The 13,388-nt window shown below is 40.1% G+C and overlaps 1 protein-coding gene across 9 annotated transcripts in view; it reads left to right on the top strand.

Moving 5' to 3' along the window:
• SRPK2 (SRSF protein kinase 2) overlaps positions 1 to 13,388 on the top strand; it is a 248,353-nt gene that overhangs the window by 158,567 nt on the left and 76,398 nt on the right. For all 9 annotated transcript variants that reach the window (XR_016036973.1, XR_016036971.1, XM_088834228.1 and 6 more), the window contains one exon: positions 7,717 to 7,868. Coding sequence is in view for 7 of the 9 variants with exons in the window: in XM_088834228.1 (XP_088690354.1) it covers positions 7,717 to 7,868 (152 nt within the window). In the remaining 2 variants the exon portion in view is untranslated. The remainder of the gene's footprint in view (positions 1 to 7,716; positions 7,869 to 13,388) is intronic.

The following is a 13,388-nucleotide window of genomic DNA, read 5'->3' as shown; positions in this document are numbered from 1 at the left end:
AAAACCATAGCCTTGACTAGATGGACCTTTGTTGGCAAAGTAACGTCTCTGCTTTTTAATATGCTGTCTAGGTTGGTCATAACTTTCCTTCCAAGGAGTAAGCGTCTTTTAATTTCATGGCTGCAATTAGCATCTGCAGTTATTTTGGAGCCCAAAAAAATAAAGTCAGACACTGCTTCCACTATTTCCTCATCTATTTCCCATGAAGTGATGGGACCAGATGCCATGATCTTTGTTTTCTGAATGTTGAGCTTCAAACCAACCTTTTCACTTTCCTCTTTCACTTTCATCAAGAGGCTCTTCAGTTCCCTTCACTTTCTGCCATAAGGGTGGTGTCATCTGCATTAAGCAACCATTATTTCTCTCTGTCTCTATAAATTTGTTCGTTTTTCATTTAGTATAATGTTTTCAAGGGGCATCCACGTTGTAGCGTGTATTATCAGCACTTCATTTCTTTCTCTTGCTGAATAATGTTACATTTTAAGGATATATGGTTTTATTTTTCCATCTCTCAGTTGACGCACATTTGGGTTATTGCCGCCTTTTTGTCTGTTATGAATAACTGCTGTGAACTTTATTACACAAGATTTTGTGAGGTCAAATGTTTCATTCCTCTTGAGTATATACCTGTGAGTGTGATTTCTGGGTTTTAATGGGCTTCCCTTGTGGCTGAAAAGGTAAAGAATCTGCCTGCAATGCAGAAGACCTGAGTTCTATCCCTGAGTTGGGAAGATCTCTGGAAAAGGAAATGGCTACCCACTCCAGTATTCTTGCCTGGGAAATCCCATGGTCAGAGGAGCCTGGTGAGCTATGTAGTCGATGGCGTTGCAAAGAGTCAGACGTGGCTGAGCAATTTGCACTTCTCTCATGGAAACTCTAAATTCAGCCTTCTTCAGAACCATCAGATACTTCAAAACAACTAGTGCCGTGTTATACTCCTGCTGCAACGTGTGAGGGCTTCAGTTTCTCCATTCTTGACAGTGCTTGTTACTGTGGGTTTTTATTATTATTATTATTATAACCTTCCATTAGGATGTGAAGTGTTATATTATCTCATTGTAGTTTTGAATTCCCTTGCTCAAATGATTAATGATGTTGAACACATTTTCATGTGCTTATTGGTCATTTGTGTATCTTCTTTGGAGAATTATCTGTTCTATTTCTTTTCCTTAATTTTTAAATCTATCTTTTTAAAATTGCTTATGCTTTTAGTATCATGTCTAAGAAGCATTGCCTAGTCTTAGTTGATTGAGATTTACTCATTTTTTCCCACAAGTTATTCATTTTGAGTTAATATTATGTGTTTATGTGTGGTAGGCCTCACACAGGTGTTTTGGGTTTTTTTTTTTATCGGGGACCAGCCTCGATATGGCCCAGGGTATCCTCGGGATGAACGGCGTCGGCGTCAGAAAGAGAGAGAGAAAAAGAGAGAGACAGGGGCTGATGATTCCTTGGTTTACGCTGGAAACCAATAAAACCCCAGCACGGGGTTTGCTCTGTTTACGTAGGCTGCAGGTGCCCTCTCGAATCGCTGGAGGCACCCCACCAGGGCACCCCCTCGAGTGAGTCTTAGAAGCCCAGGCAGATAAGTAAACTCAGAGGGCCCAGCGCTCCAAGGATCTCAACCAGAAAAAGGAGAATAGAGAAAAGGACGGAAAAAGAGAAAGAACGACACGGGGAGACCAAGCTTCAGTGAGCAAGGCCCAAAACTTTATTTTCCAGTGCTGCTTTTATACCCTAAGTTATGCGCATAAGAAACAGAGAAAGGGAGGTATAGATTCACACCAAAATCACATGGGGTCAGCAGTCTTGACCCTTGTCAGGGTCAGGGCTTATTTTTGTGTATCTCGTGATAAAAGTTTTTAGGTGGTTTACATCATCTTCTGGCCAGGGGGCCTGCTAACAGTTTTATGGCCCTCTCTCCTGACAATAGGTTAGTTAGCAAGTAAAAGACTTTTCTTTTAAGGTGACTTTCCTAAAGTTAGGTGCTAGACACATAACAAGGTTACATTCCTATAAGGCACTGGTGTAGTGAGCTGCAAGAAAGGAATTTATTAACTTAAGATCTGATGTGGTTAAATCAAAGGCTACTACTTATATTAATCGAGAATATATTTCCAAGGATACAATAGATAGAGGAAACTGCAGCAAGCATTGATTCAACAATGAAATCTTTTTTAGTACTATTCTAATGATTTTAACTTCTTCAACAGATTCCTGTATTTTAGAATATTAGGCTTTCTGTCCTTGCATGGCTGGGAGGCTATAAACAGTCACACTCATAGTTGTAAGAGCCCGGACAAACATGTCATGCAAGTTAGAAAGCTATCAGAGGGGCTTGGATTGGAATACTCCTATTAAGCCGAGGAGAACTTTTTAAACTACAGCTCTGAATTAATGTTTTCAGAGAAAGGTGGTTGGGGGGAAGCCCCCGTAAGTATTAGAGGACTTGGTAAGAGGCATAAGATAGTAAAGCAGTCAGACTCCGGTTTTCTTTGGGGTAGATGCTCAGGTAAGTCCAGGGGGCTCCTCGAGTCCTGATTAGCCTTTGCCCGTCAGGCCTCTTCCCCAGTTGACCTTTGCCATGGGTAGGATTTCCCTCGCTGGCTCCCGGCATTTTTTGTTTTTATTTGCAGCCATGAAACTAAAAGACGCTTACTCCTTGGAAGGAAAGTTATGACCAACCTTGATAGTATATTAAAAAGCAGAGACATTACTTTGCCAACAAAGGTCCGTCTAGTCAAGGCTATGGTTTTTCCCGTGGTCATGTATGGATGTGAGAGTTGGACTGTGAAGAAAGCTGATCGCCGAAGAATTGATGCTTTTGAACTGTGGTGCTGGAGAAGACTCTTGAGAGTCCCTTGGACTGCAAGGAGATCCAACCAGTCCATTCTAAAGGAGATCAATCCTGGGTGTTCATTGGAAGGACTGATGCTAAAGCTGAAACTGCAATACTTTGGCCACCTCATGCGGCGAGTTGACTCACTGGAAAAGACTCTGATGCTGGGAAAGGTTGGGGGCGGGAGGAGACGGGGACGACAGAGAATGAGATGGCTGGATGGCATCACCAACTCTGTGGACATGAGTTTGAGTGAACTCCGGGAGTTGGTGATGGACAGGGAGGCCTGGCGTGCTGTGATTCATGGGGTCGCGGAGAGTTGGACACCACTGAGCGACTGAACTGAACAGATAGTCATTTGTGTCAGGACCCTTTGTTGAAGAGAGTATTTTTTCACCATTTAGTTTTTTTGGCACTGATGTCAAAAATATTAACGTCCTGTCCTACCCCTCCCCCACTGCATCTGACATGCTTCTAATAATTTTTGGCCACTGCATGGATTGCAGAATTTTAGTTTCCCAACCAGGAATTGAACCCAGGGCACAGCACTGAAAGCACTCAGTCCTAACCACTGGGCTGCCAGGGAACTCCCTAGTAATTCTGAATAATTTTTTCAGTTTGGTTTTTGAAATAATGTCTTGATGGTTATCAGGAGGATTAATGAAATTTTTTTAAATGTCACTTCATGTGTTTCATGATTATGAACTTGATGAGATCATCTCTTGTTTTTTTTTTTTAAAGTATGGTAGAAACCACCAGAGACCACTTTGAAGAAGTCGGCCTTAAGAACAATGTGGCATCATTCTCTCTTCTGTACAGTTGCCCTAAGACAAATTACTATGCTTTTCCTGTGTGGTAGGCAGCAACAAGGCTGGATGGGATGAAAAGGAGTCAGTGATTGGGCTGTAACATTTGGCAATTACAGTATATTGACCTTACTATGATGAACTGAATAATTTGAGAATTGGTGATTATTGGTGTGAAGCAGATCCCTGGGAGACACCTTAGAAAGAAATATTCACTGGCATGACCATTGCCAAAACACTCCTCTGCTGTTGTTGAATCTGAGGGTCTAGACTAGTACCATCTAGTGGAAATGTAATGTGGGCCTCATTTGTAATTTAAAGAGTTCTAGAAGCCACATTAAAAAAATAAAAAGTAGCTGAATTTCATTTTAATAATTTATGTTTAAAACATTATTTTAACGTAATAAGTATAAAATTATTCAAATATTTCACTTTTTGTACTAAGCCTTGGATATTCAGTATGTATTTTGCATTTAGAGCACATCTCAGTTAGGATAAGGCACATTTTAAGTGTTCAGCACCCACATGGGGCCAGAAGACAGCATAGTTCTAGATGTTTTGATATGATAGCCAGTCGAGATATTACATGAACATTACTCAACTTCCTCTGTGTTTCAAGGTACCCTGACTCATCCCTTTAACTTGTTAGGACTGGCTTTTGGGTAACTATCTGTCTGCTGTTCAGTGTGACCCTCCCTGAGATCAGAGGGTCTGAGAATTTTGTTCAGTGATATGGCAGCTCACCAAATGGGTCATGAATAATTGAGAGACATATGATAAAGATACCTAAGCCTCTTAAACTAGATGAAATGGGCCTGTGAAAAATGAGAATCTTTCCTCCCATGTCACAGACACAGTGTACCCCACTGCAGTGCAGCTGTGTAACAAGCACTGCTGATGAGAGGTGCTCACACGGGCATCATTTTGCTCCCGCATCCTTGAGTTTGTCAATGTCTGGACATGTTTTTTTGATGATTTTAAAAATTTTTTATTGGAATATAGTTGATTTACAGTGTTGTGTTAGCTTTAGGTTTACAGCAAAGTGAACCAGTTATACATAAATTCACCCTTTTCTTTTTTCAGTTTCTTTTCCTTTGTAGGACATTGCAGAATATTGAGTAGAGTTTCCCTGGTGGCTCAGAGGTTAAAGCGTCTGCCTGCAATGCGGGAGACCTGGGTTTGATCCCTCAGTCGGGAGGATCCCCTGGAGAAGGAAATGGCAACCCACTCCAGTATTCTTGCCTGGAGAATCCCATGGATGGAGGAACCTGGTGGGCTACAGTCCATGGGGTCGCAAAGAGTTGGTCACAGCTGAGCGACTTCACTTTCACTTTTCCTGTGCTATAGAGCAAGTTGCTATTTACTTATTTTATATGTTGTAGTGTGTGTATGTCAGTCCCAGTCTCCCAGTTTATCTCCACCCTCCCCACATCCCCTGGTAACTGTAAATTTGTTTTCTACATTCATGACTCTACTTCTGCTTTGTAAATACTTTGATTTGTACCCGTTTTTTAGATTTCACGTTTATAAGTGGTGTCATATGATATTTGTCTTTCTCTGTCTGACTGACTTCACTCAGTATGAACATCTCTAGGTCTATCCATATTGTTGGCATTATTTCATTCCTTTTTTTGGCTGAGTAATATTCCACTGTATATATGTACCACATCTTCTTTATCCATTCCTCTGTTGATGGACATTTAGGATAGGTTTTTCTTGATGTGTTTTGACAATCATAACTGGCATGCAGTGGCTTGAGACCAGGCTGACAGCATTCCACAAAGTATGAAGCAGCACCCATAACAGTGAGCTATCTGGCCCAAGTTTCAGTGGTGTTGAGCATAGCAGTACCCTGCATCAGTGAAACAAGATCCTTGAATTTTACTGATTATTACATAGTCTCCACAGGTAACATGCAGTGTTGTTTTTTCTTTGTTTTTTAAATTTAGAGAATCTCTTTTTTTCTTTCATGTAAAATTTCTAAGGAAGAAGCAGTCAACTTGTAAAGTATTTCTGATTGAGCCAATTTGTCAGATAGATTCCACCCATGCCTCCTTTTCTGTAACCTCTTCTCTTTGGGAAGTGGTGAAACTGGTGAAGTTCCTCTCCTATCTCCCCTTCCTCAGACCTCTTTTCCCTGGAACCATTTTACTTTCACTAAAGAAAGTCGTGTCTGTTAGAAAAGAAAATAAGCAGTTGCAAAGCTGCCAGAAGGATGATTGCACTTCCATAAGGTCTCCTGGGGTTTTTTTTTGGATGTTCTGTCAGAGATGTGGGTGTTTGGTTGTGATGACTTCCTTTCAGTGCTCCATCATGAGGCACAGTTAACTCAGAATGTTATCACCACCATTGTCCTAATGTCTGTTACCCAGGGAGCTGTAACTTTTGAGTCTTCATAAATTCTAGCAAGTAGAAATCAGTGCTAGTCATTGTCAGATTATAAATGTTCCTTAGTTGTCCTGTCAAAGGTAATCATACTTGCCATTGTTGGCCTTTAACGTTACTGTGGGGTGTGATCCCCACCCCATCCTTATGACTGCTGGTGTTTCTATTGCTTTCCTTCATTTGCTGTGGCACTTTTGAGTTTTTAGTGACAAACCACAGATGAGCTATAAAACTACCTTAGGTTGAAGGCAACGTAATAAAGCCTATTTGGGACCTATCTTAGATTTGGCGTGAATTTAGAGTTTCAGCTTAAAAGGGGGCAGCTCCTCTGGCTGTGCCTCTTGCTGGCAGCTGGAATGAACTTGCACCCTGTGATGACTGACCTTCTCAAGCAGGTTTCCAGTTGCTCTACGTCCTAGGCTGAACAACAGTGAAGAGAGAGGATTTAGAGCCAATCTTTCATTTTGCAAGGAGTAACAGTGTTCCAAAAGGTGCTTTTAGAAAGGGGGCGTCTGTACTGGGCAGCCCCGCTCCCTCCAAAAAATGGCTGTTATCTACCACATTAGTGCCTGTGAAGTTCTCCTTGCTCCCCAGATTAGAGGCCCTCTGCCTATCCCACTAAATCTGTCTCTCGGGACCAGTTTAATAGCCAAATCCCATTGCCCCTGTTACTTGGCATCTGTTTCTTCCCCACTTTATACCTATAGAGCTATGGTCAGCTCAGGGAAAGCAATGGTGGTCCTCTTGTTAGGGTAGCTTGCAACGCAAGGGACATTCTGCATCCAGTTGAGTCTTGAGGTTCAAGATTTTCCATTGGGATATGGCTAGAAATTGTAGTTAAATTTTAAAAGTGGAAACTTCATTTTATAGAGTTGTATTATGAATGCTTTATTTTTGAACAAGTTTAATATATTCTTGAGGTATTCTAGATATTTGAAAGGTTTACATCTGTAACCTCTTAAGTTTTTTACTTCTTTTTAGTGTTATAGGTTTTCCTATCTTTTGTAAAAGATAAATATTTAGCTTTATGTGACAATCAGAAATGACCCATGGAAACTTTGCATTGATGTATGAATTATGTTTGTATTAGACTACATTCACATGTTTTCTTTGTTTAATTTCCAGTTTGGAACAATGTTCTTATCTTGATAAGTAAGGTTGATAACTGAATTTTTAAATGAAAATATCTATATCAGTTACAGTAAACATTAGCTGGCTTTTATGAGTTATCCAAGAATCCTAACCACATTTCTACGGTTTCAGTGGGTAAATGAATTTTGATTTTAAAATGATGGATAATAAGCTGTTTTATTTTTTCAATGTCCAGAATTGTTGTCCTCTTTTTTCTAATCTCTGGGGAATGTATTCTAACTAATAAGGTTATGTGTCATGGGGGCTGATTGTCTTATTTCACTTACAATTCATGATATTAATATATGAAGACTTAAGAAATATTGAAGCTCTGAGTGAAAATGTGCCTTCAAAAATGTTCCTTGGCTAATAGGATAGCCCCTCTTGTGATTTGAAACTTCACTTGAATTCACTTAAAATGAAGTAACATTAATCAGCATCTCTTCTTAGTGTGTGAAAAGTTATATTTTTTTCCATATTAAGAAACTCTCAAGTGTGTCCATAACGCAGGATTTCCTTCTGAGTAAATAGGAATTCTCCTTCCTCTTGTTTCAGGCCGGAGCCTCAGCAGAAAGCTCCCTTGGTTCCTCCACCGCCGCCTCCACCACCACCGCCACCTCTGCCAGACCCTGCCCCGCCAGAGCCAGAGGAGGAGATTCTGGGATCAGACGATGAGGAGCAGGAGGACCCCGCAGACTACTGCAAAGGTGATGTGCTTGCCTTCCCCCCTGAGCCACCCCATGATTTGTTGGAGATAAGGACAAAGGGAGTTAATGATGCAGACTACTTGATGTCAATATTGTTAAAAAAAATTTAGATTGTTTAGTATAAAATGATAACAGAAAATATGAGAGATATCAGAAGGACCATTTTTAAGAGATAGAAAGTAAAATACATAGGTGCATACATATACTGAGTAATTTCAAGATTTAAATCTGCTGACAGAATTAAAGATGGCCGAAGAATTGATGCTTTTGAACTGTGGTGCTGGAGAAGACTCTTGAGAGTTCCTTGGACTGCAAGGAGATCCAACCAGTCCATTCTAAAGGAGATCAATCCTGGGTGTTCATTGGAAGGACTGAAACTCCAATACTTTGGCCACCTCATGTGACGAGTTGACTCACTGAAAAAGACTCTGATGCTGGGAAGAATTGGGGGCGGGAGGAGAAGGGGGCGACAGAGAATGAGATGGCTGGATGGCATCACTGACTTGATGGACATGACTTTGAGTGAACTCCGGGATTTGGTGATGGACAGGGAGGCCTGGCGTGCTGTGATTCATGGGGTCGCAAAGAGTCGGACACAACTGAGCGACTGAACTGAACTGAACTAATACAGCAGGATAATTAAATATAAAAACAAAATAAGCCATCTGAGAAGAATATAGAAAGTAGGTTGAGAACTGAAGAACTGATGCTTTTGAATTGTGGTGCTGTAGAAGACTCTTGAGAGTGCTTTGGACAGCAAGGAGGTCCACCCAACCCAGTCAATCCTAAAGGTAATCAACCCTGAATATTTACTGGAAAGACTGATGCTGAAGCTCCAGTACTTTAGCCACTTGATATGAAGAGCTGGCTCATTTGAAAAGACCCTGGTACTGGGAAAGATTGAGAGTAAAAGGAGAAGGGAATGGCAGAAGATGAGATGGTTCGATAGCATCACCAACTCAGTGGATATAAGTTTGCCAAACTCCGAGAGAGAGTGAAGGAAATGAGTGTGCTGCAGTCCATGGGATCGCAGAGAGTTAGACCTGACTGAATGACTGAACACCTACCACCACCAGACTCCTGCTGGGAGAGCCAGTCTGTTGTTCATTATATTGGGTATAAGTTTCCTGGCTGCCAAGACTATCAAGGAGCTCTTCCTTTCTCTGGATAGCATTGAATTACATAGTATTTTGCCTGTGGAAAGAAAATCTGCCTATTTGTTTATGGAGACAGATGTTTCCCTGGCATTGTACTCAACAAAAAACCTATTTTGTGGATTCTGCCGTTGTGTGACATAGTAGATTACGTTTTCAGCTGTGATTTCACAGAATGCATAGAAATTATTCAGGTGAAGTATTCTTGTATTTATATTTTGTAAAGACCAAGAGCATACAGCTAAACTACTAAAAGGGAAGCATATTGTATGATGAATATTGAAAATAATTTAATGCAGACCTCATACTCTGTGTAGACTGGATCCTAGGAATCTAGTAGAAAGGAAAGGCAGTCCATTTGCCGCCTCTTTGTTACTTACCTTTCTTTCTTGGACTTTAATTTCCTGTAACAGAAAATTATCGCAGTCTGAATCCTTAGCTTCTGAACAGTTAACAGGACATTTATTTGCTACAAATTATGAGAAATGTAAATCAGATTCTATATGGCTTAAGGATAGATGGCAGGAGATACACACTGTTTAGGCCATAAAGCGTTAATGCCTCTCTGTCTCTCTTGTATCTCAGTATCAATTTAGCTAGTGATTGCAGGTTATTTGTGTGTTGGTTAAAGAATAGTGCACTTTTTAATTACCAGGAAGTGAAAGTTATTATTCTGCTATGAAACTTCAAGAAGGAATCTTCCTGCCTAACGTGATTCTTCCATAGGTGTAGATTTCTACACATAGAATCAGCATTTTCCTTAGAAAATGAAATATTTATCTGTAGCATTTATATAACCAGTGATTATGATCCCACAGGTAAAGGTCTGTGCCTTCTAATATGGAAAAGATGTTTTCCTTCCTCTCTCTCATAATCTGCATTTCTTGGTTTGAAAATGAAGTTACATGAAGAGGAGATGTGGACAGCTGTCTTTAGATTGTGCTTCTTAGGCCAAAGTATCAGGCTGGTGTGAAAGAGCTGTTCTCTGCAGAACATTAGGCTCCACCCTACTGGAATGAATTTGCCTGAATATACCTGTATCTTTTGTGGTATAGATCATAGCATATTGTTTAAGATAACTGATAAACGCTTTCAAGGAGCTGATGGAGTTGATTGGCAATGTCTGGGAAAAGAACTGTGGCTCGCCCCATCCCACCCCGCCACCCCGCCCCATCTATTAGAATAGATAACTTTCTTCCTGGAAGTGGATGAGTTTCAGTTACCAACATGGTGCTTCATCACCCAGGAGTGCTTTAGTATATTTTGCCTGCAGTCAAGTACATTCTCCTGTGTTAACCACTACACAACTGTCAAGAAGTTAATGTTGATATACTTCTACTGTTCAGTCCTCAGACCTCACTCAGGTTTTGCCAGTTGCCCAGTAGTGTTGTTGATGTGAAACCAATCCATTGCAGAATCACATTATATTTTGTTTTCTTCTTCCTTTGTTCTGCAACAGTTCTTTAGTTTTTTTCTTGACTTTTATGACTTTGCCGTTTTTGAAGATGTGGGCCAATTATTTTGTGTACTCTTTCTCAATTTGGAATAACAAAATAGTGTTGTTCTGTGAGAAGTGCTCTTCTCATTGCATCATATCAGATAGTACATGATTTTGATTTATACCAGTAGTATTGATGTCAACCACTTGTTTAGGATGGTGTCTGCCAGATAGCTCTATTGTAAAATTGCTCTTTACCCCCTCGTGGTTAATGAGCAGTCTGTTGAGAGTAACTTTGAAGCTTTTCTTCAAAGTTTTCTTTTATCAGAAAATTTACTTGCTGCTTCCTCTCCCTCTGTCCTCTCTCCCTCCCTCCCTCCCTCCCTCCATCCATCCATTTATCTGTCAGTTTGTGTATCTTTTTTTTTCTTTTTTCCTTTTTATTGGAGGCTGTCGCGGAGAGTCGGACACGACTGAGCGACTGAACTGAACTGAACTGACTGAATTATTTTACAATATTATACCTTAAATGTACTCACTCATGGGTTTTCTTTTCATTCAGTGGGTTATAGTCAGTTACTTTCCTTATTTGTTTTGATGCTTAGATTTTTCTCAAATTGGCCATTAGAAGTCCCTTCAGGTTGATTCTGTGTCCTTTTGAAAAGTACCTATCATTCTTTTTGTGTTCTATACATTATTTTTTCACTCAGTATGTGTTAGAAGTCACTCTGTAAACTACCTATAAAGCTGTGTCACTTGTTTCATTTATTGTTGTTTTTTTAGTTTCGTGTAAACCTTTATTTTTAATTAAAAATTTTTATATAGTTTTAAAGGTTATACTTTATCTACAGTTATTTCAAAATACTAGCTATATTCCTTGTGTTGTACAGTACATCCTTGAATCTGTCTTATATCCAATAATCTGTACCTCCTACTCCTGCAGCTGTCTCTTCCTCCACCCCCAGCCTATAACCATTACTTTGTCCTCTGTATCTGTGAGCCAGCTTCCTTTTTTCAAAAAAATTTACTGGTTTGTTTTTTAAGTTTCTCATATAAGTGATATCATTACAGTATTTATCTTTCTCTCTCTGACTTATTTCAGTTAGCATAATGCCCTCCATGTCTGTCCATGTTTCTACAAATGGCAAAACTCTATTCATTTTCATGGTTGTGTAGTATTCCATTGTGTGTGTATGTGTGTGTAAAAGACACCATGTCTTGTTTATCCTTCTCTTGATGGGAAAAGTCCCTATCATTCTTCAATCCTTTCTTATTTTCAAATAAGATGTATTCATCTTGTATTTTTCCTACTCCAGGCCTGGAATCAGCTCTCTCCACAAGGGACCCTGGAGATAACAGTATTTAGAAAAGAAGATCTGAGCATTAGAATGAGACTATTACTATTTGGGTGTCCCTGCTTCTCAGTCTTTTAGCACAGAGCTAAAGACACACACTTCCTTTAGATTTGTATTTCTGTTTTTATTTACAGATATATTAAAATCCATGAGTTTATTATATCTCATTTTCACTCTTAATACCAGGAGATTCAGCTCATTTTTCTCCTTAGCCCATCTGTAGTTTCTTTTTTTGGCAGTAAGAGACTTGGCTGTCATTATCCTCATTATATTTACTTACTCAACTTCCTTGTATGTAAGAGTCACCAGTCATTGTCACTGCCATGTTGGACATGTCTGCCCTTTCCTTATTACCTAGCTTGTTCTTAGACAGCCTTTGTTGCTTGGCACTACCTAATGGCTGTGTACTGAAGTGTTCAGGAAGGTGGAAGGAGAGAGCTGCCCTTCACAGTCTTAAGGGTCTGTTTTGCTTTGTCTGTGTTTGTTGCTTCTTTCTCTTCTGTCACTTCTTCACATCTTCGCTTGTTTCCTTCATCTTCATTCTTAGAGAACCTCTGCCCTGCCAGCCACTTCTTAATAGTCCTGAAGTAAAAGAAAACATCAACAGAAACAAAACACACCACATCTTTTATCTCTCTTTACAAAAGATGTTTTTGTTCATTATAGGAGTTATAGGTATTTTGGGGGGTCATGGTGTGGAAGGTCACCTGGAATCCTTCCACCCACCTTTTGCTGCAGTAAGCTTTTAAGTTCCTGCAATTCTGAATCATTGATGACCAACCAACTTGTGTCTTAACTTTTTACCTTTTTTTTTTAACCTCTTTACAAGGTAAAGGTAAAGCTCTTTCCTTATTCAGATTATGTGCAATGTTCGTTGTTTTAACAAAAAAGTTACTGTTTAAAGGTGTGATATCACTAATGCATTATTCATTGCTCCCTTCTATTGTGCTTGGCAGTCTCTGTGGCCTGGGACTCTTCTTTCCCTTTCTTCTTGGCTAACATGTTCCTGCCCACAAGTCCCGGGGGAGTATGGACTTCAGTGTCTGCAAAACTTGGGTCAAAACCTGGCCCTGTTGCTCTCCATTTCTGTATCCCTGGATAAGTCCTTTTGTTCTAGGCTTGAGTTTCTTCATCTCTCCTATATCATCTGTCCGTATAATAAAATATGTAATGACATCTATCACCTACGATTTTATGAGGAATAAAATGAGATAAATATGCTTCTATGTATCAGGGCTGGAGAAGGACATGGCAGCCCACTCCAGTGTTCTTGCCTGGAGAATCCCAGGGACGGGGGAGCCTGGTGGGCTTCCGTCTATGGGGTCACACAGAGTCGGACACGACTGAAGTGACTTAGCAGCATGTATCAGGGCATGTTACTTGATACCTAGAGAGAGGCTTGTTCTGAAATACAAATTCTCTTTTTGCCAGTCCTTTTTGTGTTCAGTCATCCTCTTCTTGTGTGTATTACCATCTGTACTTACATGCTGGCCCTCTGAGTGGTCTTAACTGCGTTACGTGGACTTGCAAAGAGAGTGGTCAGCACTGCTTCTTTCTCTCCTTGTTTTTTATC

Source organism: Moschus berezovskii, chromosome 3 (assembly GCF_049115385.1).
Source record: "Moschus berezovskii isolate FMDL1 chromosome 3, NW_MosBer_1.0, whole genome shotgun sequence".
Classification (NCBI taxonomy): Eukaryota; Metazoa; Chordata; class Mammalia; order Artiodactyla; family Moschidae; genus Moschus; species Moschus berezovskii.
Note: the sequence above shows the minus strand (reverse complement) of the source record. Positions and strands in the feature narration are given on the sequence as shown.